Raw genomic sequence first — 25,094 nt, forward strand, 5'->3', positions numbered from 1 at the left:
AGGGACACGCGTGTGGTGACCTGATTGCAGCCTTACATAAAAAGGGCAATAAATCGAGTGTCTTAGATGAGAGAGGTTAATGCTGTGATGTATATAGGCTACGGTAGCGACTGCAGTCGCTGCTATCTCGTACAGCGGCAAGGTTAGGGCTAGCGATAACTCGCATGGTCTCCTAGGCATCTTCAGCGTGAAGTTCGAATTCGTTCCAGGTGCTGATTAGTAGTGGTGCCGCAGACGAAGGGTGACCGGTGACCGGTGAATCAGTGATACATAAGGCAAGTGACGAGACTTGAAGCTTGAAGCATAAATTGAACCCCAGCACGTGCCCGTAAATTGGCTGACTGATCAGTTTATGTAATGAGACTCAGAGAAGTGCAGATAGTGCATTGGAAGAAACTATGGTCCAAAACACTAGTATCCCGTACACGAAGTACCATTGAAAACCGATCAGATCTCTAATCTTTAGGGAAAAAACATGCGTCTACGAAATTTCCATCATTCTGATGTCCATGAGGTATCGAACAGAAGCCACATCTTTGACTTGTGCGATGATATCACGATCCGAAGCGACCCTCTTGTATTCTCCACGGCGCTGCCGCGCTAGCAAAAATGCGCGGAAAGGCTGCCCAAGGTGAACAAGCAACCGCAATGCTCGCGATTTTGAACCATCCACCTGTTTTACAAAAGAACGGCTAGATGAATCGTCTGACGGAGAAGGAGGTGGCGTCCAATATTCTTCCTCGCTTTCCGTATCGTCTAGCAAATCCGCAAAGTCTGATAGCTCGATGAGAGACCGATCCCAGGGACGAACAAGCACGAACGTTTGCTGAGGGGGCCTTGTCTGCGAGGACTGAACAAGCGGCTCGTTGGTGGTGATCAGCAGGTCATGAAGCCCGTCTGCCTTGACTTGGTATTGAGTCTCGGATGGACCGTAGCTCAGACTGACTTCTGTGACACGGAATGCTATGCAAGGCAGATACAGTCTGTAGCTCACGAAACGAGCAGCGCTCATGCAATCAAGCGCGTCGTGAAGTTTCGAAGCCAGATCCAGAGCCACAGGATTTTTTCGCAGCGAAGAGATAGTTGTCTGAATCTGATCTTCGGACAAAGATGGAAGGGTGCGAGGAGGAGTAGAATAAGAGGTGATATAGGCTGGAAGACAGCTATTGAACTTGGACGCTTGTCCGACCCAATCGAGGACAGTGATGTCGCCCGACCGAGCCACGATCTCCTGCAGGAGTCTCCCGAGCGCGTTCTGCTTGTTCTCGCCATACATTACAGGTAAGTGGACATCGAATATACCAAACAATGAGTACGCGATGTCTTCTTGCAATGTAGTGATGCGTGACGATGCCCATTGAAGTCTCTGTCGAGCGTCACTCATCCCTGGACGGAAGGAGATTAGGGTCCGTGCATCTATGCCCGTCACATCCTCCAACTCCTTCATGATTGCAGGAGATTCTTTGTGGTTGGGAGAGCGATCGTTGAGATATAATGACCAGTCCTTCTGATAAAAGATTACGACTTTCGGAGCGACCAATTCTTGAAAGGTCCATGCTCTCTCGTTCCAAACACTCTGCGCCAGTGCACCGGGCTGGGATGAAGGAGGGACATCATATAGGTAGACGATGGTAAGCGCTGAGTGACGATACCATACGAACATGGAGTTGATTGATTCTTGGACCTCGGGATTGCTATTCTTGTCGATGCAGCATGTGTCTATCCAGGCCCAGTGATATCCAGCATCACGAACGATTTTGCAGAATGACTGTAGTTTCGTGATGCCACCAAGTCCATTCAACTCGTACACGACTTTGTCCTGAATGTCGTGCAGTAGCACTTCCGTCTCTTCCCACCTGTGCGATAGCAGGACGCAGCGGAAGTATGTTGCCACCACGTCTTTGATGCGTTCCGTTTGGAGGTCTGAATGCTTCGTTGTAGATGAAAGAAGCTCCTTGTACTCTGAACTCATTTTGAAGGAGTTTGTCTGTGCCGCTCGGTTGCACAAGAGACCCGTGGAAGTGTTAAGTAGACGAAGCGGGGCGTTTTCGAGTTCAATCCAAACAGCTTTTCGAATTAATGAATGAATGTCCCAGAACCTACTTCGTATCTGTGCTTCGGGAGCACTATCCAACTTGGACAACATGATTGTGAAGGCCTTAATGGCTTCGTCGTAACGTTGCGCAGCATGCAACGCTGTGTATGTTAACTGGTATCCGACGTGAGAAGAAGAATTGAGTTCGGTAACCTATGCATTGCCGAAGTTAGCATGGACCACGAAAGCATAGACGTCATCGCACCTTTTGCACGTCGAGGAGCGCATCCTTCCATAGCATTTAACTTAACTTTGCCCTGTTGCAATTTGCAAAGACGACATCGGATGCAAAATCCAGATCGATCACCGCTGAGTATAGGTCAATAGCCCTGTTATACTCGTTTGCAGTGAGGGCAGTATCTCCGTTGACAGCACAGAGTACGCTGCATTCTTGCTTGAAATCTGATATAAATGTAGGTGAGGATTGTAGCCTGCATGACTTTATGAAATCCAAACTTGCCGTTGGACCAGTTGGCCTTTGTATACTCATCACTCAAAACCATCATGTATCGGTATGATCTCACGGCATCTTGAAGTTTACCTGCCAGAAGGAGTGCATGACAATTTTCCTGGTGTGCAGTGAGCCACAACGATTTCAGGTCCCAGCCGAAGAGCTGAACAAAGGACTTTGTTATGAAAAGTGTTTCGGATGTGTATTGACGTACCACCACTAAATCCTCGTAAATTTCATGAATGTCCGATTGCGATGAGAAAGCGCTAGTGTTGACAGCAGCAGTGAAACTGTCAGCGGCCTCATCGTAACGCGTGCCATCCAAGGCTTTTATTCCGAGTTGAACACGTAGATATGCCTAATGTGCGAAGTTGCAAATCTCAGCGTTGAAAGTTAATGGCCCAGTGTGGATGATACTTACTTGCATGATACCACACGCGAGAGTGTCGGCATTCGGACAGCCAGTAGCAAGGCGTGGTCCCAGTCATGTTTTCATTACGAACGAGCGATGGGCGTAGGAAATATGGTCGTTCGTATTGGTGTTTATTTCTTGCGTGAGGAGTTCTTCAGCAGTAGATAAGTCTCCATTTATGCATGCAATGCGGGCTGTCGTGATAGCTAGGATCTGCACGAAACACGCTCGAGTTGTGGTATACAAATCAAGGACGGAAACATGCCTTTGGATGAATACCCTGAGGTACCCACTCCGAGATTTTCTTATGTCCACCTCCGTTGAGGATGTGCTTGTCGTCTACGGAGAAAGTGACACATGTCGGCGATGATGAGTGCTTGAAGATGGTAATGGTCTGTCGATCTAAGCGCTGCCAAAGACGGACATCATTGTAATCAGATGCGGAGGCGACGAGCGTGCCAGCAGTATTAACGGCGATGGTATTGATAGATTTAGTGTGACCTGACCATGATCACCGACCTGCTGCCAGGTCAATGCATCCCATTCGCGTAGGGTAGGATCGAAATCATTGCCGCCTGAAAGAAGGTGTGTGCCATCGGGCATCCGTGCGAGTGAGCAATTGTATAGTGTATGACCCTTGAAGCTTAAAGGATGCGACGCGTTTCCTCGTGCCTGGGAGTCTGAAACAACATTATAAATTTCGATAATATGGTCAAATGTCGCGATGGCAAGAAGTTCTCTAGATGGCGAATACCGTACGCAGCGGACTGCACGTGATTTGACTTCCTTCTTCCAAGTTTTAGTTTCGTCATTCCGTCGCCTGAACCAGTGACCAGCACGGTTCCATCAGGAGAAAAGTCCAGCGAGGAGACACAACTGGAGTGGGCTTTGATGGGTTGGGTGAGTGATTCGCCAGTTTCTCCGTGCCAAACAATGACCTCTCCGTTAAAATCACCACTTGGTATTAATTGCCCATCTTGTGATACAGCCAATCCCAATACCTCCGCGCTGTGCCCCTCCATCTTCTTCAACACAACACCTGTCTTCAAGTCCCACAGACGAAGCGTCTTGTCGATCGAGTCGGTAACCATCCGTCGTTCATTGGGGAACACTGCGACTGCCATTATGCGTTCTTCGTGGCCTTTGGACTTTTGCAAGGTGTAGTGATTGGAATGAGTTTGAGCTTCGACATTTTACTGGAGGTTGATGGCGTCGGGCGCGTGCTGAAGTAGTTTTTGGAGGGATTGTGGGTGTCTTTCTCTAAGCTGCAGAGGTGCGTCTATTGTGCATTTTGTGCTGCTTCACTGCGTCAATTTGTCTCGTTTCCATAGACGTCCAGGACAAAGGCCTCCACACCTTCATCACTGTTGTAGCAAGAATATGTATACTCTGTCGGCATACCCGCCATCCTTGACCCTATACCCTCCCAGCACCTCATACACGTGTCCAATTCCTGTCTCCAAAGCTTCCAGAACGTGTTCCACCATATCCAATCAAGCAGTTGGTGCTTCCTGGTTATCTGTCCTACTTTATCACATGAACATCATTATTTTTTTCCGTTTCGAGCAGCTACTCCAGCACATCACCATGTCACTCGTTCGAATGCACGCATATAGCTTACTGCAATACCACCCCTTCGTCGCGTCGACTCCCAAGACTTGTTTGGGCACCGGATGCAGCCAAAGGTCTCTCTTCTGGCATCTCAAACTTGTCATCAATTCTATCATGGAGGAGCGCTTTGCTTCCTAGTGCTCTGCTCATGATTCACCTTTGCTTTCAGCTTCGCCCACTCCCGCTCAACTGATCTCAGTTTTCTCATTCCCAAGTGCATCATCATTGGAATCCTGCACCACACCAGTACTAGTGCAACATGATCGTTAACGTTGGCAAGTCCTCACCACAGATGCTACCGAACCATGCGTTCAAAGGACTGTCATTGTGGGTGTTTTGGAATGTCTACCATAGACTCGATAGTCCCTATACCTGGGCCGCCGAGAAACCAAGTGAGTTTTCACACCAGTTCTTTTACCAATGCTTTCACCCTGATTATTATGTGACAGGTGCCGCACGATCGATCTTTGATCACATTTATTCTCGAATGTCATGTAGAATCTGATATTAACCTGAGTTGCAGTGCGCAAATACAATATAATGTGATCTTCACACCATCTTCTTGTTGTCTGGCAAGTGTTCCATCAGAGATCGCCATGTCATTAGCAGCGGGCACGAGATGAATGTGGTTGGTTGTGGATAATAAGCGAGATGAGCTCAGTGGACATCATCTGGAGCGACGAGGTAGATCGCAAGTTTTGTCAAAATGGGGCGTCTTGACCAGAGTGATGGATGCATTATCAGGTATCCGTGCTGATAATTTATCAGTAAAGGTAGCGGGAATACCTCATTGTAATGCAACCACTTTCGGAAATTTGCGACACGAGCATTCAAAAAGAAGAAACGGGGATCCGAAAAGACGTGCCAGCAAAACTGGATGCGCTGGACTTGACCCGAATTGGACGAGCCTTCCAATTGATATGAGCCGAGAAGTACTCTCTAGTGGCTTTGTCCTACACCTATTACCTCTTGAACTCAATCAACCCGGGTTCCTGGGTTGACCCTGATGGAAGGCTGCTACACGACGTCCAGGATATCGTGAATGTTTCCCGTGAATCGTGATTCGGGGAGTTGAAGGATGCACGAGCATAGATCTACGAGCACTCGTCCAATGGTGAGAGAAAAACTTCAATGGGTGTTGACGCGTGTCATGGTCACCTCGTTGCAGAAAGACTTGGCATACCATCGAGCATCCTCGGTGTCCAACCACATGTGAGAGGCTGTTGCAGGAGATCGTGTCAAGGCCATGCGACAGACACTTCTTCCCTGGGCTGGATTAGAACACCGTCCGAATTCAGTGAGTTTTCTTCCAGTCTACCTTACCCCGTACGCCATTCAATGCTACCATTCCTGTAACAAGATGAGATCCGAAACTTGATGCCTTGGCCGACAACGAGTGTTCCTCGTTCCGCGAACTGCTCACTGCGTTTGCCTTGCGTCGCATGCCTTGTCACAGAAGGCCAGACAGATCCATGCGTAACATCGGGAAACACATTTCACGTATGTTATCTGGGCAGAGGGGCTTAGTTGTCCTGTATTGGAAGCTCTGATGCAGTCATGGTCTCCCAATGTAGGACAACTAATTCCATTCTCACTCGCAAAGCCACTCCGCATATATTCATGCTTGTCTGCCCACCAGATCGATACGCCCTCGAGCTGCCTGTCCTTGTGGACGAAGCTCAGAAGATTGTTTCTCCGTGCCAGAGTTTTCGTTACACGAGTGCATCAGGCGCGCCGGTCCGTCTCGCTATCATTATTCCTGACGTAACAGCGCAGCGGGGAATACAAGAGAATCACACCAGATCACGATATTATCGGATGCATTCAAACATAGCCTGGCTCGCAGCATGATGAACGTCGACTGAGGACACTAGAGATGATGTGGTCATATGGTGAAGATTCGAGTTATGTGAGCAATTTCGACCTACCTTCATATCGTCTGCTGCCTCGGAATCACAGACACTGAAATCATAACTCACAGGTTCACTTACTCCGAGTCGGATCGACTAGACCGCCAATGCCAACCAGCTCTCTACGTGGCACTCGGCTACCACATTAACAACAATGCTTCATATACATTTATCATGAAGATCTAGACTTTAAAGCTCCGAGTTAGTGAAACACCTCGAGGGTGACTCATGTCACTCGTTCTCTTGTGATTCACGTGCGCATCATACTCCGCATACAAGGTATCGCATGATATTGTCTGATGCGCATGCTTGTAGGAGCTGACCAACAATCTCGGATATCTACGTGCGTATTATTATTCAGACTCGCTTCGGCATAGCTGGGTACCTCGAATCTCCACGTAAATGTACGGCGAGCGTACTGCGTATTACCCACGAGGCTATCAAGAGTGGTAGCGAGCATTCACACACCCTCGGATCCGATTGTTCGGGGAATGCCTAACTTCATGTGTCAGACGCGACAGCACGTGCGTGCATTCATTGAAACTGCCAAGACCTGCTGTCTAGGTGCAGGTAACGCCACTATAAATTATCGAGTACGTGGTATCGCAACGGTTTACCAAATATTCGGTTTGGTAAAAGAGCGGTGTACGAGATGCCTATCTGGTCGATCGATACGATACGGCCGATATCATCCATCGTGGCTCGCATATGCGCGCGCAACCACCGCAAAGGATTCAGCCTACTGGAATTGGATCCCCGGATGGCGAAGTGTCCAAGGTCCTCCTTCGCCTGTGTAGAGTCATGTTGCATAGGATTGCCTATCATATGCATGTTTCATTTCGTTTGCTGTATATTAATGCATCCCTAGCCTCGTGATATCAGCTACTCATACATATGAAGACGCGTGTATTCACGCAAGCACGGATCAAATCAGCCCCTAATATGTGTTTGCTGTGTTGTCTGATATAGCACTGATCAATCAGCCCCGACTCATACGATACACGTCAGCCTGGCATTGTGGCGGCATAGTGTCGGCATGTCTTTCATATTCCCAATATTTTCACTTACCGACGCTCTCAATGTACTAGATCCAGAAGTCGTATCCTCTCTTCACAACGGCCTATCTAGACCAAGGTAAGCGAGACATTAATCTGCCTTTTTTTCACTAATGATTCTCCTGAGCTCATCCTGCATATCAAGCGATCTCGTCCCCTTAACCAGCGAAGATTCTGACAGCGGCAGGCTGTGTGCCTAATTCCCTGAGAATCCCACAAATCGAAGGCAGCGTTGGTGGGATACTTCTGTTCTTTAGATGAACAGGATGTACGGCATTCCACAGCAATACTGTCAAAGTGCTGCGGAACGGGCCAAGTTTTTTTGATGTGTTGCGACCATCCTGTGAGTATGTAACCTTGCGCGCCATATTGGTTATTTCACCATCATATGACGGCGTATTGCCTGCTTATCGTGACCGGATGTCAGTTCAGGCGGTGTACGTTCCCCGCCGCGTCAGCATCCCTCCGGAAGTTCAGCCGCCGGGTTAGGTCTTTTACCACATAGCTTCCGAAACCTAACCCATAAATGGAAAAGACTTCCGCGCCACATCGCAACTCCACCCTTCGGAACTGGCATATTCCTCACCGGTTCCACCAATTTTTTAATGGCCAAAATCACTCAGCGCTCCTCCGCCTCATCCAAACCCCACGCAAACATTAAACTACATCAAATGGCTAAAATCCCGCCGGCAACGATATACTTGCATCATCAATCTAACGCTGAGGGGCTCAGATAGGCGCATGAGATCGGATGGAGCGGATATGTCGAGCTACGTTACTTCAGGCTCTCGTCGGGCGAAAATCCCTCTAGGATCGAAATGGTTCGCTGCCTGTGAGACAATGATCCGAGAGCCAGACTCGGGGTCCCATGCGCAATTACCTGGCACACGACCAACACAGCTAGAACTACTATCTCGTAAGCTTCTGAACTGGTCCCATATTTGCTCAAGAGTCAACATATGTTGACAGGGGCTTTTGATCCCTGCCATCATGTATGCACACGTCTCGAATTCTTCGAATTTTTACCTGCCATGCGACCAACGCAGCTAAATCTGCTATCTCGCTGTACTTCTGGCATGGACGTTACCTTCCTCACGTCTATGGTGACTTTGGCCACTCACTTTACATGTATTCGTCTGCAAATTTCCGAGCTTGTCCCTGGTCGAATGAATTTCTGACCATATCATGTCACCAAATCACCTCTTGGTCGAGGTGCACGCCCTCTCCTCTTGACAACCAAACTTCAGGGTCCTAAAGCCTCGCGATTAGTACATACTTGGCGCACGACCAGCACCTATCTTTAGCACGCGCCCCGAGGGCCTCGAGAGCCGAAGTCGACGACTCTTCCGTTAACACGCCCGTCAACTCGTAACTCCTTAACTCCGCTAGCGGCTCGACTTTACAGCAATGGCTGACCACGTCACGTTACCAGTTCATGTATCATGATTCAGTAACGTTACCGCGCATGCGATCTACACCACTAATGTGCTATCTCGTGCGCCTTCCGGCGAAGCACTGACAGTCGGTGACAACTTACATTCCTTACCCATCTAGGAACTTAAATCCCTCTAATCTCCTCTCAACTCAGCTACTAGACCTCCAGTTGCAGCACCAGACGAACAAACGAACAATGAACAACTGATAACACGTCACGTCATTGTCACTAGTGTTCGAATGTCCACCAGACTCATCACCACGTCGGACATAAAATGGATTTATTTTTATTTTTCCCAAACGTTTCAGACGCCATCGTCATCAACATACCGCGGCTCCTCGCTCTCGACCCTACTTGAAACTTACGCGACGCGCGTTCTGATGGATTGTGCACTTGTATGTCTTGTAGTGAAGTTTCAAAGTTGAATTCAAATATTTCCTCTACCCTGGCAGTGCGCAGCAGATAATATCAGACTCGGACTCGCTTCTTTTCGCGTAGCGTCTTATTGTAGGAGACCTTCTACTTCTCGAGTTATAGATATCATATGTATCGAAGCGCATGGTTCAAAAGTTGAGTTTCAAGTTTCAGATGAGCGGGCATGATATTAGACTCGACGAATGAGCGTCAAGTTCTTGTCTCGATATGATTAATATAGTACGACTCGAAAATACACGCCTTGTATCCTAGTCGAGTTCGATGTCTTTGAACCCTGCATGCAGATAATATTAGACCCAAGGCCAGGCCATATGATATGCATTGACATGACATGCCATGCGTATGTACATATGGGCGCTCTTCTTTTCGCGTCAGCCTGCCTGAGATCCGATCAATTGTATCAGATCATTATGAAGGTAACTCAGCCTTACGACATCCAAATTTAAACCTTACATGCAGTGCATCGATACAAACTTGGAGGAACATCTTTTGAGCTCGCTAATAATCTCCTCCCGCACTGCGGGGTAGCACGAAGCGTGATGCATGCGTATATGTTATGTGACCAATATGCATCGTGATGAAATCTATGCTATAGCATCACCACCCCACCCCATCGCCAGACTGGCTGGCCCAAGTAGATCAAAGATTCTGACCGAGCATCTACATCAAAAAACCAACAACAAAAAGAAGAAACAGACAAAAGAAAGACGATACGAAGCTACACTGCTGAAGGGTATAAACTAATGCATTGCGACATACAGTCCATGATGGAATGAAATAAAAAGGTCAAGTTGAGATGAGATAAAGCGTTTGGAAAAGACATTAAGAGAAGAAACAAAGCACGACGAGGTGAAATGAGGCGGGAGGGTGAGCAGGCGATTCTGGCTCCTCTCAGCACTGCTGTGAGACGAGACGGGGCGATGCAAGTGCACTGTCAAAGACGAGCGCGATAAGCTTTGGGATCTATGCAATGTCAAATAGTACGGACCGGTAGCCGTGTCAATAAGGTCGTTGTTGGATACAAGTTAGAGGTAGAAAGATACATGATGGACGAGTGGCGATTGAGGATAGACGGAGATGTCGAAGTGATCGGGGCATGGAGATGGAGGGGCGAGTTTACGGTGCAGGGGACACAAAAAAGTCATCGCTGACGGTATCATTGCTAATCCGGGCTCGAAACATAAAGCCGAAACCGAAACCTTGCTCCAGTTGACAAAGATGGAGATGGAGATAGACAAAGATTGCCAACTTGATGGACAAAGCGAATCCCCGCTTGACTTGATGGAGATAATCATAATGCCCGGGGATGTCCAAGCAGGAAGAAGTCAAAGTGCTAGGGTGTGGTGTAATGCAGGGATAAATGAAACTGATAACACCGGGTTCTGGTTCTGGTTCTGCCTAACGCCAACCTTGCACGTCGGACACGAATAAGAACGGATATGAATGGTGACAAAACAAACGCAAGGCGCTACATCAAGAATGGATTTAGCAGTCGAGGGTTAAATGGACGCTAGATGCCAGGATGAAAATGGCACTATTACGAGGATGAACTATTTTGAGTACAGGCTGCGGATAGATATGGAGACGAAGTACCTCAGACGTCCATTAATCAATTTCCACACCACGAGGAAGCCCGCGTTCCAAGAAAACATCATCCCACGTCGAAGAGATGGCGCCGGTGTAGTGGGGACAGCGGTATGCGCCATGATGGTATGCACGATTCGGGAGGGATGTGTGATAAAGAAATATGAGTGATATACCCAGGGATAACATAGTAGTAATTGAGCGGGCTGTGATGGGTAGAATAGAAGGGCGTAAGAGGCTATGTGCAGCGATTGAGCGATGATGTGAAGGCGAGGATAGAGCAAATGGACGATATGCACAAGAAGAACAACAGAGCAAAGGGGATATGGACAGCGAAATGTATTGAAGGGGAAGTTGAGGCGGAGCGCGGGTGCTCTAAAGATGGGACGTCAATGGATGACTTGTTTGTGCCTGCTTATCTTTTCGACTCCAGCTCCCAGGGACGTCTTTCGACGATCCTATTAGAAAATGAGATGGGTAGGACAAGGGAAAGATAGGAGACGTACCCCTGCGCGCTCGACCTCGCTCTCGTCCGAGTCGTCCTCTCTTAGAGCCTGGCGATGATATTTGCTACTCTCGTTGGCTGTGCTTGGGCTGTTCATGGCAGGGGGTGCGAAGGAGGGTGATGTGTTGACCACGGGAGGAATGTGTTTGAGGTGAGGACTCAATCTCACAGCCTGCAAGATATAATCTTGGGGTGGGAGAGTATCGGTGGTGCTAAGAGGTGTTGTAGGAGCTGAAGAAGGAGCGAAAGTGGAGAGACGAGTACTTGTACTGTCCATGGTGGACGATCTATCTGTGCTCGTTCGCCTTGAATCTGTATCAAGGGCAGAAGTGAGCTCCGCCGCCTGTTTCTCCCTGGCAAGACGTTCTCTTTCGAGTTTCCTTTTCTTTACCCAACCCATGCCACTTCCATCATCCTCATCATCTGGAGCTGGTACACCCACGCCATCATTCCTTTCCACCGGTGTTTTGGTAACTTGTGCTTGAGTATGGGAAAGTAGAGCTGGCGCGCCTTTTGCGAGAACGGAATATTTTGAGTCACTGCTGCCAGTCACGCTTCCCATGCCACCGTAACCCCATTCTACGAATTCTGGCTCGTCACGTACATTTGCGAAAGGGTTCGCTGGAGGCTGACGTTTTGATCCGTAGACGCGACCATTAAGCATACGCCTGGCAGACTTTGTGGGTAGAGATGGGGTAGTGAAACGAGTTGAGGGCATTGGCATTGCATGACGGCCGCCACCTGAACCGAGTGAGTTTGCCGAAGAGCGTGGTTTTGAGTCTGATGATGATGATGATGATGAACGTTTTGGTTGGCGAATTGGTGTTGAATTGGCACGGGTGAGGGGGGCACCGAAGTCATGGGGTTGTGGAGAGCGGGAGCGACGAAGGATTGTTACATCTTCTGGTGGTGAGGAACGTTTGAATATGCTACGGAAGAAGGAAGATGGTGATTTTGGTTTTGGTTTTGGTTTTGAATCGACTGCTGCTGGAGGTGTTGTTGTGATCTGGTCATTGGGTAAAGGTGCGAATCTGATACGACGTTGCATTTGTAGGTTCAAGTCAGAGGATGAGCAACTACTTGAAGAGGCGGAGTAGGTTGCAGTAGGGGATAGTCTTGGTGACTGCGTTGGTGAATTCAATAAAATGCTGTTAGTACGAATCATTGTTGGGTGAAAAAATGCAACAAGCCTCGCTCATCCTGGACTCTTAAATGAATCACTTTATGATTCAAAAAGGGTTTCTGGGGTCCAGATCGATCGAGATTTGAATTGGATCTTATTATGAAATTCAAAACTTGCTTCCGTATTTCTTATCGACTTCCTCTTAAAATAATATTCCTCACGCTGGCAACGTTTGTCATCAAACATTGTACTACATCGTGCCTATACTCACGTCCTGTCTGTCTTTGTAAACAATCCATCATGATTACATATCCTTGGCACCCTCGGTCTCTTCCGTACCTTTTCTTCCTCTTAGAACGTTCATCCACTTGGCTGCCCAGATTTGTCTCTTGTCGTCTTACTTTCACCATCTAACTAACTCTGTCCTTGTCCCATCTTTTACTGTCAATCCAAGCCTTCGAATTCTTGTTTCCAAGCGATGTCATCGCTAATCCTCCTCAGGTTCACGCCAAGTTCTCCTTTTTGGTGCGGAAAACGTCTGATGGAAAACCGTCGCGAGCTTACGAAGTCATCGGCCAACTGCAATAGGGGGGAGTCCGAATCCGATTACAAACTATACGTACCTACTTTGTCCTCCTTGTCGACTTCAGTCCGCGATAACATCGCTAATTTTTACTCTTACCTTCGGAATAGGTCCGACTACAAATTTCATTAACCTTATCCGAGTCACATCTTACAAATATCGGACTGCATCACCTCAAGCGTACATCTCCGAGGATTCCCTCAACCTTTCTCTTCAACGTTGGCACTACCGTCACAGTCACATCACAGCCATGCCCATCGTGAATATCGGCCGTCGGTGTCACCGTCTTTCCCGCCATCAAATCAGAGTTTTTGACCGATACGGTCGCGGGCTACCACGCCCTGACATCGCTAGCAATAGTAGCAAACTACTGCCACGCCAAGTTAAGCCAAGTCCATCTAATACCAAGACATCCGAGGAGCCATCCTCCGAATCATCATGTATACATACACATTAATGCTGATACCGATCATCATCTGCTCTCAATTAACACAGCTTGGACTATCACTCAAGACATCTTGGCGCATCTGAAATATATAGCAGGCAACTGACAAGTCGTCAAGCTTTCAAGGGTCCTTCGGCCTAGTACTCTACGAGGTTCCAATCTACGCACGAACGCCGATCTCTGCTCCGTTTGCTGCCTTCGCAGTTAGCAACGAGGCACGACTCGATTCATATGTCTTTTTTTCTCGCGTCCAAGGGGTTTCGTTCGCATATCACTGGCAGCGTCGCATACCAGGTCAGGGGGCCTGCAAGGGGTGTTTTTCGCGTACCATCCACAGGGTTTCTGAAACGGGAGTTTATTCTTCGCGTAGCAGGATATCTCCGATATTCTGTTATGTTCCTTGGCTAGGCGCACCTGGATCGAGCTCACATAACAGACGGGTTCCGCATTCCATGTTCACAGCTCCGATTGAGCGTCATCCGAGTCGTCATCGGCATCGTATGTGCCGCCCCGACCGCCTTCCTTTTTTCTTCGCAAGTTCCGCCCGGGAGGTTCCGCATGTACATCATGCAGTGCGGGTGTGGAGATGTTTTTTTTGGATTTTTTCATCCGCTCTGTGACCATGACCACTCGATGGCAGGATCCAGTATCCAGAGAGTAGTCGAGCTCCGTGCCACTAACACTAGCTCGGAAGTCCACGGCGTTGTCTTGAAACACGTTGATCGATGGATAAAATGAATAGGAGATCGAGGGTCACCTGGTAATCGTCATCTTCCCGTCTCGCCCCGTCCTCTATCTGTCTATTTGTCCTTGCATCAATATCCACGTTGCGCCGCGGTGATCATCCCTATGTGGGAGTTACCAAGGTACCCCGAGCGCCCTTCGCGCCACATCAACATCCGGAGTGTGGAGCCGAACTAGGATATTTATTCTCGCTGACGAAGGTCCAGCGCAAAAACTGTTTCAAGGTTGTCGATACTGATTGACGTCAGATAAGCTTGACGCCTCGGGAATGGCAAATATACACGAGCTCCACAAGGTGCTCTCTACCTGGCTTCGTCCTCTCAGGACCTTGTGTCGATTCAATGGGTGAATTCAGACGAGCTACATGAAACGCCGATGGGTGTTCTGTGTATGTCGACCTTGTACTCTCAGGACCTCGTGCCGACGCGACAAATGAAAACTACCGAGGGTTGTCGTTCGATTTTACCGTCCACGGTGTCGTTGGTCTCCCGTAGGCAGACCAATGCGTGGACTGAGGAAGGCAAGGTTTTCTCACCCGGCCGCTTTGCTTCTTTCAATTCAACTCTGGCACGAAGGGCATTTTTGGCTCAATCATCACGATTAGGTCCCCTCCAGTTGGTGCTCGGAACTCGTCTTTTCACGTCCAAAAGTATACCCTGGAACTCGAGCCTGCGTCGAACGGGTCTTCTAATCTAACTGAAGAGTAGGCACGAGCTCAAGTCGCTGCTATGTTGCCTTTTTCCACGAGAGAACATCGTTCAACCTACATCCGGTCACCTCCGTCCCCTGCCCTCGCATCGAAGTGCAGGGGTTTCCCACTCAACGACTGCCGCCTCTTCTTTCTTCGCGGGGTTCCTTCCGCAGAGCATAGAAATGGATATGGAAAGCACACGTTTTGTTTCATGTTTCAATTTGTCTGCTCTGGTGCCCATACCTGATATATTTCCAATAGTGCCAGTGCGCATCTGGATTTTGTCTTGGCTTTGTTAAAAACTGGATTGGGAGTTGGCCTTTCTGTCGGCACTCGACTCCTTGTTCAGAAGTTCGACTTCCAACATGCGTGTATGCGGATCTATCTGCTGGATGCTTCTAGTCGGCTCGGCTCAGCGCTCAGCTTTCGACGGAACGACAAAGGCTGAGGATGCGCTGAATGGTCTTGAAATGCAGACACCTATACAAGTCGCCGTCAGCTCGTGAAACGACAAACGCTGGTCACCCCTGTTGTTGTTCCGACCTTGGACCGGATAAGTAGCTCCCAGGCACCCGACCACCTGGCTTCTGTCTTCGCGCAAGTGTATTTTTGGTTCAGTTACTGAATTGGTCCTCGACCATCCCTCCTGTTGGTGCTCGTTCGACGTTCTCGCACTTTCTCGTGCGTTCGGAGTTATGTGCTGGATGTTCCGTGGACTTTCGAGGCTACGAATTGGACGGATCTTCTGGGAATGCCGGATCCATCTTATTTTGAGTGCAGATGCCCCTTTTGCTCGTCGTCGATGCTCAGTCCAGCCAACTTGTTATGCTGCGTATTTACATCCTCGGCTTAATACCGGCAAAACGATATCGAATCGATCTGTGTGTGGCTCTGTACGTAGCATCCGTACGCCCCTTATCTCATCAGATTGATTAGACGACCCTTGCGAGCGTCCTCCCTCCCTCTATTCAGGGCTGCTTTCTCAGGCCTCCGATAACTCCAATTGTCCAGTCCCAGCTAAATCACGCAAGAACCATCGTAATCGTGTTTCAGCGTTATGACTTATCGCTCAGGAAACCTCTGAATCATGTAATCCTGTCGTCATGCTCTTAGGAGTGTTGATTTTTCTTCCGTACACGTCAGGTCCCTCAACGGATGTCTCCGATGCCTGGATGCCTACGTTTGGCGAAGAAATCTTTGGGGACTGTCCAAGGTCGTACGTCTCCTCCGAGGAGCACTCCAGCCTGACTTTCGATACCTCAGGTCATCAAGACTTCTTTGATGGCTTCTTCTCTTCTATGTTTCTCACTGGCGGAATCTGCCTTATCTTTTCGAGTTCAGTCGTGCATTCCTTTACAAGGCATGCGCCCGGGGTCGTTACGAAATGATACCTGCAAGACGATGCTGCGTGCGTAGTTCTGAGGACTCGTCTCAGAAAGATACGTACATAGCAACTTGCGCGTCTACATGATTGCCCTTGATTAGTGTTGGTGCGTATGCTTGGCGTAGGCTAGGGAATAACCAGCAATGATTAAAGTTCAGTGTGTACTTTACGACATGACGCGGTCTGGTCTCCGGGGGACGGTCGCTAAAAGGGGCAGTCTGACAAGAGGGCTTAGGTTTCACGTATGTTAAAAGCTTCGCACCTATCAATGTCGATCATGGGGGGTCGCATCGCACACCTCACTTGGGCGAGCTCACGGCTTGAGCTTGGACTCTCTGTCCAGTCATCGACATTTCGACGACATTTGCCACTCGAAGCTTCCCCAAGATATCGAAGAAGCGATAAAACTAAGTTCAGGAATGACAACAGCTGCTGCGAGAAGCGGTGCTTCGCTTATTTGTCATAGTTTGTTCCTTAGGGGTCTTTGCCCTTTGTGTCCTCCACTAATACAAATATATGAAGGTTTGTATTCATTGTCTCGGGCCTAAGTTCCGAGTTGGAGTTATGATAGTTACCGTGCCTCAAGGCATGACCCTTTCCTGCAAGTTTTACACCACTCTTTATCATGCCAGAAGGAGAACGATGACGTGCCAAGTGCCAAGAACACTTGAGACTGACAAATGTAACTGAATAGATCGCACAAGAGGGGGAGGTTTGCGACATGATCGGGGACTCGGGAATTAAGACTTTTACTACATCGCGGCGTTCAGCTCAGGAGTCGTACCAGCTCACCAGTGCATGCAACGTTACGATATGTGCACGTGTCAATGAGGGTCTCGAGATTGCTATCGATACGGTGACGGTGACCGGGGGGATCATCGTGTCAGCTGGTTGAATGCACAACTTGTCACAGTATCCGGTATTTGAAACTGTTTCAGTTCGATGTTTTTGATGAGCGGATTGCGTGTAGGCTTCGAACGGCACAGAATAGTAATTTAGTCACCGCAGAATGGGGCGTTGACTTGCACACCTTGGCAATGCGCCGCGCAGCCTGCAGAGAACTCCGACTACATAGCCACTTTAGGAAACATGATCTGTCGGTGACGAAAGGGGCGGAGCCTAGTAGGTACAGCGCGGTCTTACAGCCATAGGTGCCCACACCCCCCCACCTTCCATAACCTGCTTTCGTGTCAGCATGATGATCAAGAAGACTGATCGCTATCAAACATGTTACTCAGATCGCACGATTGTGAATCCTTGGCAAATTCGAAACAGAAGGTCTTTCACGGCGGATCATCCGAAAACAGATGATGCCACGACCCGTGAGCACACGCGTGGAGTTGTAGCGGGATTTCTGCCAGAGGACTCAAGGTGCGTACATGTCAGTGTATCACTTGAGTATTTGTGTGAATGACTGACCTTGGGATTCCAGGAAATTGTGGCTGAGTAAAATACCAAGACTTCATAAGTCAGACCAGTGTCAGGCGTGTCAATCTCTCTAGTACGGGCTTAGCAATGCCAAGGCTTCATATAGCCGGAGCTAACTCAGCTGAGTCTGTGAGTGTAACGCGGTGCATGCCCGTGACCCGTCGTGATGTTTCAAAAATATGCATAATGTATCAGTGCCTGAACAGTGAAAGTGACGCAGCTGATCTGCCAGAGTCCCGGCTGCCATCTGCCGCTATCTCGTCACAAGGTCAGCTGACCGACTCGAACTCGGATTAGTTCGATGCGGGGTATTGTGGTTTCGATCGCGTCTGCATAATCGCGGGGAAAGCGGATGTCTTACATTTATTGGCAAGTGTGGGGTATGTGCCTCTCCTTCGCGGATCTCGACGTGTTGACGTGGACATATCATCCTACGATGATGTTCGTTTAGCGGTGACGGGGGCAACGTGTGACGTCCAAGTCTGCGCGCGTAGGGAGACGGAATAGAAGGAAAAATAATTAGTCTCGCTTCTGACGATCACGAGTTACGACACGAGCTGTTACGACCGGAAGAATTGGCGGTCTGTATGCTTGGCAGGGCGTCGCAAACAGTGTGCTACATAAAAAATAGCGGGACGAGTTCTGACTCAGGCCCTTTACTGGGATCTTTGTGTCCAAATGCGGCCAAGCGCGCCTAATTAGATGCAAACACTGCAGTTTCATCTGCGTATGCACTATAATACGGTAACCTCGGAGTACTTTATTGTTCAAACGTTCACAACTAATCTTCATGAGAGCACAGCTGGAGCAAACACTCGGTCCGTACCATTTGACTAAATAGCCTACCTATATAGTACGTGATTGTTGTCACATCGAAACCGCTTCCCAAAGAAGGCCGTGATGTGTTGTACATATTAGCTCTTTACAATACAGTACTCATCAACATCCTTCCACTACAAATTCGACCTGCAATGATATCACGGTCCGCACGCCGCAGGGATCAAGCATTCTCTAAGGCAGAGCTTACTTCCATAAATCGCCTGAGATCTTCAGTCTTCGATACCGCAGCAGTGGATTCCACCAGCGATCCTACTGTCGAGCTACCAGCACTACCATCAGATTGCTGTGCTCTAGCAAGTACCTGCTTGCTGGCCCAGTCAAGATAACCCATCTTACTGACTTCCCATGGCCGTTTTCCAGGGTCTGCCAGCAGCGATTGCGAAAAGGCAGCGACGGCTTCAGGTGTAAGAGGCGGAAGGGACGATACCGCAGAGAACATCGAGCGATACTGCTCTGGAAGGCTCATCAGTTCAGAAACTTGGGGTGCTTGAAGAAAAGAGAGCTTTTCCAGGCGAGATTCAGAGCGACGGCATTTTGCTGAAGACAAGCGGACTGCGCGAGTCAACAAACGCTTCAAGCGACGTTGCTGCACGCCGTTAGAACAGGCGGGGTTCGATGACAGGGTTGGAAACGTACAGCATCTAGTTTTCTCCGCAACTCATCTATCTCTGTCATGAGCTCTGTTTCACGTTCTGGAGGGCAATCGAGATCGAGGTTCTCTTGGTGAGGGACGACGACGGGAAGATCGGCAGGAATGGCGAATATGTTACGAAGTGACCATGTTTCGAAAAAGTCAAAGGCAATGTCCGTATGTGATTCCAGAAGTGTTTGGAAAGCGACAAGGCCCTGTTCCACTTCTTGTGTGCTATCCCAATCCTCTTTCACTCTTTGTTCTCGCTCAGACGCCCAGCGAAACAGGAAACCCTCTAAGGCATCAACGGTGTTTGTTATTGCTTCATTTGCGTAGTTGATAATGTCGTCGAGGAGGAGTTGGGGTGAAAACTCGAGAATCTCGGGAAGTAAGGCTGAAGGTACGGTAGGCTGTTGTGCGTTCATCATGGTCGCGTCAAGAAGATAACGACCACGTGATCGATCATTACCGTAAGCGATGCCGAGTCCCGGGTTACTTACTCAGCAAACGCGTGTTCGTCCGGCACTTGAATTAATTTATAACAGCAAGCACTGCTTCACACTAGGATCCGGAAAGGCTTAACTTGCAACGTTGACATTGACTAGCTCTAAACACCACTAACCGATCAGTGCGCTTCACTATGTCTGCCGTCTCGCACGGCGCTCGTCACCTGAGGCAAGGTATCGGCGGAACCAAACACCATGCCCCTGTGACTGGTTCTGCTCGGTCACTTCACAGCTCTGCGTTCATTCCGCCACTACGAACGCCCCAGCCGTCCACTGCTCAACGAATTTTTACAAACTCTCGTAACCTCGTCTCCAGATTCTTTGCTCACTTAACTACTCCAGGACTTGCGCATTCAGTTACAGTCGCTCCGAGTCACTCGCTTGTCCGTCCTGCTAACTTCCATTCCACTGCTCAGAGCGTTAAAGCATCGTACTCGCTCCCCGTGAGAAATGCCCTTTACCGCCCATTATCTTTACCACGCCTTCCTCGTCCGACTCCCATCCCCGGGAACGTAGCTAATGTTGGTCTTGGCACTGCTCGTTCATTCCATTCTGCGCGCCCCATATTCCAGAATCTCGTGGATAACGTTCCTATCACTACCCGTGCCCTTTGGGAGGCTGAATGGGAACTCAAGGCAAAGAAGAAGGAGGAGCGCAAATTCCGCAAAGCTAAGGAAAATGTGGCACTTCCAAAGACCAAGGAGATGCTCAAGCCAAAGCAGAAGCTCATTGTTGCTGAAGCTGAAGTCCCCGCCGAAATCGACATCTCTGAGCTTGATCATTACATGCCACAACCTGCTTTGCCGGAAGTAACGACTTACCTGCTCGTTCCTATCGCTCCTACTCCCACCTCTCGTCTGCCCCTATCTGCACATTCTACCGTGGGAACTAGCTCATTCCATCCGCTTCTTCCTGTACCTGAAATTGCTGCTGCGCATAAGACGCATCGTAATCATTCACTTCGCGTGTCCACCCTTTTTTCCCGATTGGATGCTGCGAACGTGTGGGACGACCCTGGCGTCGGCGTAGATGCCTACGCCTTTGGTTCCAATTTAGGAGATGATCCAGGCGATAAACAGTGTACGATACTGCGGGTTACATTTGCAGGTTGGACAGCTGCCCAAGTGCGCAGCGTCACCGGAGATAGCGGACAAGGATGGTGTGCTTTCGAAGAAGTTTACTCAGATGCTATGTCTGCTTCCTCGCAGACGAGTACGATCGATGAAGAAGAAGTTTTATCGAGTCCCGAGTCGGTTGCTTCCAGTATCGAGCTCGATCTAGCATCCTTGTCAGAACTGGACTGCGACAAAGATGCTGATGTCAGTTCAGACATTGAACTTGATTCGGATGATTGGGACTATGGGCTCGGGTTATCGCCCTCTCCCGACGTGCATGAGAACTTCGTTCTGCCAACGCTGGACTTTTCGTCGTCATTTGCGCAGGTTGCATCTCCTACCCAATCATGGGCTCCACCGCCGCATATTATCCTTCGCACAGCGTCGGAGCTTGCCGAGGAGTTTGGCAATGTGTGGTCCCCCACTTCATCGTCTTCGCTCTCGCCGTCACCCTCGTACGACTGCCTGTCTGATCGGGAGGTACATGGAATTTCACGTGTTGCAGAAAGCGAGATGGAGAGATCGTGGTTGAGGGTTAGCATGGGGCTGAGCTCTTCGTTCGCTGAGAGACTTGAGGCGCTGCGATAATTGCCAAGAGATTGATCGGATGTACGAATCCGCGTTGCGTATGCTACACGCTCTTTTCTTTTTTCCATGTTTTCTTTCTTGAATATTCTGTACCATTAGGAAGCTTTGATCATCGATTCAATGACTGAAAATTATGCGAGGATTCTCACAACAATCAAAGTTCAACGTTCATTCATTGTGACCTGCAGTCTCGTCGGATGACCATTTTCCAGTGCTTCTCACTTGCACTAGCATGGCCATCCGCACAAGGGGAATTTTCCGCGCTGATAATTAAAGGCGGGCCCAACTCAAGTGTCCACACCTTGTCACTTGGAGTCACCATTCTATTGCATGAGCACTGCAGAACTCACCATCAAAATTTGACTCTGAAAAAGCAGCGAAAGCATTTTTTCCGTCCACCTACCATGCGTGTATGTATATTTGCAATGCTCACCCTGGCAACCGTCATCGGGGAAGAGACGAAATTTTTTTCTCGAGTTCAATTTGTTCTCTGGATTTCCACTTTGGGGGAGGTGCCATCTGCTCTGGGCCTCTGGCAGTTGCCGACCTCAGGCTTGATCATAGGGTCGCAGGGTATTGCGTGTCAACTGTACCTAGACATGGGTCTGCGTGAATGTATTCCCTGGATGTAATTCCCAACACACCGACCGGTACCGGGGCTGACTTGGTGAGTTGCGAGAACCCAGTGGTCGACGTTCAATCAATCAAAAAAAAAAGACAGAAAATTATTACGTACAAACGTTACCTAAATTCTTGTATAACCCCTATCTCACTTTGGCCAAGTATACGGTTCGCATTCGACATTATGTACGGCACTCATCGTGGCGTGTTCTTCATTACCGCCCACTGGCTATCTCGTTCACCGGTGAAATAACCATATGTCGTGTTTGGAGAACTTTTCCCCGATTCAACGTCAACCGTCGCAGTCGCACATCTGTATATAACGCAATTCCGCTACCTAGCTAAGGCTGTGGCGCGATGGGTCGAGAAGGCTGTCGACAGGAGGACTAGTTTAGGCCAAGAAACCCCCAGACACTGCAATACTGTATGTGATCTGAACCAAGTTCTCGCTCTGATGTGCTTTGCAGCGATCTAACTACCTCGCAGGAAGCTCATTTGAGGAGGCTTCGGACAACACGACGTCACAACTTAAACTTTACTTGAAACAATCTGAATTGACCCTATAAAACCCTTAGTGCATCATGATGACCTACGCTATAACCTATTTATATGTCAGGATGTACTGTTATTTTTAGGTATCGTAAGCGCGAAGTCGCGGCTAGTGGGGCGCGAGGTGAAGGGAAGCAAGACAGGATAGGGTAGTCTGCATTTTCCTAACTCCTCCTCATGATGGTCATTGTTGGTTAGCACAGCGTTATACCGGCAGTTGCCTCATTTCGCGAAGGCCATCAAATTTATCAGAAGTTAACGTTCCCCTGCCTTTACTAGTAGCTTCGGGCTTGCGAGACGAAGTGCTCATCACTCTGCTCATCAAAATGCACTAACCGCATCATAAAGTCCCCGTTACCGTTACCGTCGGTGAACCCTTGTTTGTTGCTCCGAGTAGTTGGCCACCCGGATCTTAGTTTATCGAATGCTTGACAATCATGCTGTCATTCGCGTCCAGCAAAGGCCAGGCCTGAATAACCCCGGTGAGTAGAGCGTAGTAGTCCTGGTGGCAATGATGTCATAAATGACTCTTTGTATTGACTTCTGAACAACCCTTATGCTGCGAAAAGAACAACAAGTGACCCGTCATCAAACACAAAAAGATATTTCTCACCGAAGCAGCGGTCATCCGCTATCATGTATGGCCGCCGGTAGAAATTTTAGCATTTTTCGTTCAAATCGGTTGAGGCCTCATTGATTTCCGTCAGGGTATAGCATCTATAAGAGAGATACACGTGTTGTTGCTTGCGTAACTTTAACTCTTGCTGGCGGGTATTATAGGCCAACTGAAGGCTCTAAAAACGGATTGGGGGTGTAGTGAGGTTATGCACTATACGTTCATTTACTGATCCTGGAGATCAATTGATAAATAGGGTTAGGATAGGGGCACGCACAGCGAGGGCTCAGTAGGTTCAGTTCAGAGAAGTCCCGTGCCGCAAGTTGCAATACATCTGCAGTAACTTCTCTAGGTCAAATTGGTGATTGGAACCGGCGGCATAGAGTGACCGATGTATCGATTTCACGTTCATTAGGACCAGTGAGAAGTCGACAGTAATACAAGACGGAAATGCAACCATGTGCATTAGGTTTATTGAAGTGTGAGACAATAGAAAATGAAAGTTCCAGTACATATCACGCGAGCTCACCGGTGTATGAGCGCTGTTAACATTGCAGTGATGAATACATACGGTGGGGGAGATATCGCAAAACGGCGTATTGCTCCGTGCGTTACGTTAACGTATTCCATCCCTAGATCCCAATACAATCTGGGACGGTTTGTTCCGAAGGCGTGCGTTACATGGTATCTAGCCAGGGAACACCCATATGTCTTCAGACGGGCGTGAAAAGTTGGACTACAAGCTATGACACTCATGAGCAGTGACCAGCACAATGGGGCGATAGCTTCCTACTGTGATTCCTGCTACGACTGGTCCATGTCTTCTTGTTCAGGTTCCTGGAGAACAATCTGTTCCGGTTGCTCTGGTTGCTGAACATTTCCATCGCCTTGGCTAGAGTCTGTCGTTGGACCTTTCGCGGGATTGCTTATCACCTTGGGGTCCCTCGAGCCTCCTACACGAATAACCACATTCATTGTCGACTTGACCCTTGTTTTAAATTCCTCGTCATTGTCACCACTATCTTCATCCTCGCTTCCTTCAAGCATCTGGTCGATAACGTCCACGCTACCCGTCTGCACTTCAACGTTCAATTCGCCCGGCACTATTTGAGGCAGAGAAACAGCCAAAAGCGCAAGATGCGGGATAGCAGCACCCATTGCGCTCAATCGAATCTCTTGAAACCCATCTTCGAGGATCAGAGCTTTGCATCGGCGCAGGTAAGCGGCTAGCTTGGTACGCCGCGTGATACATATGTTATTCTTGCCTTCGGTATGCAAGGAACGCGGTGCTGTGGCAGGTGCGGACGGTGCAACTGTTGGGAATGGCCGTGGAGGCGCGAGTTTCCGAATTCTGGGACGGTTTTTGGGAGCTGCTGATGGCGATGTGGCTGTAGGGTTCTTGGTCGTCGATGGCTCCGATTGTCCACTATTAGTCTCCTTGTCCTTTTTGCTCTTTTTCGGATTGGCCTTGGGAACGGCTCCGCTTTGTACCTTGACTCTTTTCTGGTCATTGGTAGGAGGGACAATTGACTTGCGCTTTCCGGTTGAGTTGCTCATGATGCGGTGAGACAACCTTTGAGATGGCGGTTCGCTTCCGAGCAGATCAGTTGCAGAATTATATGACTAGATAGCGCCAGTAAACGTCATAAAGACTCGGTTGGTGAATGAATTGAGTCAAAATACTGGAAGTGCAAGTACTCGGCGAAGTCATTGTATTGGAAAGCAGCCTTGAGGCAG

At 48.9% G+C, this 25,094-nt stretch overlaps 7 protein-coding genes across 7 annotated transcripts; 4 read left to right on the plus strand and 3 right to left on the minus strand.

Annotated features, from left to right (window-relative positions):
- Positions 1-481: 481 nt before the first annotated feature.
- Positions 482-4,082, minus strand: F5147DRAFT_837109 (uncharacterized protein; the record flags this gene model as incomplete). The annotated part of the gene is made up of 7 exons (XM_041444042.1): positions 482-2,248; positions 2,301-2,324; positions 2,373-2,526; positions 2,582-2,709; positions 2,761-2,904; positions 3,478-3,638; positions 3,713-4,082. 7 exons carry the CDS (start codon positions 4,080-4,082, stop codon positions 482-484), a joined length of 2,748 nt encoding a protein of 915 aa, XP_041292480.1.
- A 12,084-nt stretch (positions 4,083-16,166) lies between these two features.
- F5147DRAFT_695581 (uncharacterized protein) lies at positions 16,167-16,566 on the plus strand (the record flags this gene model as incomplete). The annotated part of the gene is made up of 1 exon (XM_041437383.1): positions 16,167-16,566. A coding segment is annotated over exon 1 (278 nt), but the record flags the coding sequence as incomplete, so codon positions are not given.
- A 618-nt stretch (positions 16,567-17,184) lies between these two features.
- Positions 17,185-18,398, plus strand: F5147DRAFT_652996 (uncharacterized protein; the record flags this gene model as incomplete). The annotated part of the gene is made up of 6 exons (XM_041433741.1): positions 17,185-17,345; positions 17,434-17,585; positions 17,702-17,834; positions 17,966-18,020; positions 18,087-18,159; positions 18,343-18,398. The coding sequence occupies 6 exons, from the start codon at positions 17,185-17,187 to the stop codon at positions 18,396-18,398; spliced, it is 630 nt and encodes a 209-aa protein (XP_041292482.1).
- A 296-nt stretch (positions 18,399-18,694) lies between these two features.
- On the minus strand, positions 18,695-19,805 carry F5147DRAFT_695588 (Mis12-domain-containing protein). The gene is made up of 2 exons (XM_041437384.1): positions 19,368-19,805; positions 18,695-19,317 (listed from the first exon to the last, which is right to left on the minus strand). Exons 1-2 carry the CDS (start codon positions 19,788-19,790, stop codon positions 18,892-18,894), a joined length of 849 nt encoding a protein of 282 aa, XP_041292483.1. The 5' UTR covers positions 19,791-19,805; the 3' UTR covers positions 18,695-18,891.
- A 98-nt stretch (positions 19,806-19,903) lies between these two features.
- Positions 19,904-21,738, plus strand: F5147DRAFT_695589 (uncharacterized protein). Its single transcript, XM_041437385.1, has one exon. The coding sequence runs from the start codon at positions 20,003-20,005 to the stop codon at positions 21,569-21,571; it is 1,569 nt and encodes a 522-aa protein (XP_041292484.1). The 5' UTR covers positions 19,904-20,002; the 3' UTR covers positions 21,572-21,738.
- On the plus strand, positions 21,671-22,317 carry F5147DRAFT_176831 (uncharacterized protein). The gene is made up of 2 exons (XM_041428401.1): positions 21,671-22,238; positions 22,289-22,317. The coding sequence occupies exon 1, from the start codon at positions 21,769-21,771 to the stop codon at positions 22,201-22,203; it is 435 nt and encodes a 144-aa protein (XP_041292485.1). The 5' UTR covers positions 21,671-21,768; the 3' UTR covers positions 22,204-22,238; positions 22,289-22,317.
- Positions 22,318-23,777: 1,460 nt separating this feature from the next.
- Positions 23,778-25,088, minus strand: F5147DRAFT_695591 (uncharacterized protein). Its single transcript, XM_041437386.1, has 2 exons — positions 24,151-25,088; positions 23,778-24,100 (listed from the first exon to the last, which is right to left on the minus strand). Exon 1 carries the CDS (start codon positions 24,912-24,914, stop codon positions 24,162-24,164), a length of 753 nt encoding a protein of 250 aa, XP_041292486.1. The 5' UTR covers positions 24,915-25,088; the 3' UTR covers positions 23,778-24,100; positions 24,151-24,161.
- Between the last annotated feature and the right edge of the window lie 6 nt (positions 25,089-25,094).

Source organism: Suillus discolor (assembly GCF_016758755.1).
Source record: "Suillus discolor strain FC423 chromosome Unknown F5147scaffold_29, whole genome shotgun sequence".
NCBI classification, from domain to species: Eukaryota; Fungi; Basidiomycota; class Agaricomycetes; order Boletales; family Suillaceae; genus Suillus; species Suillus discolor.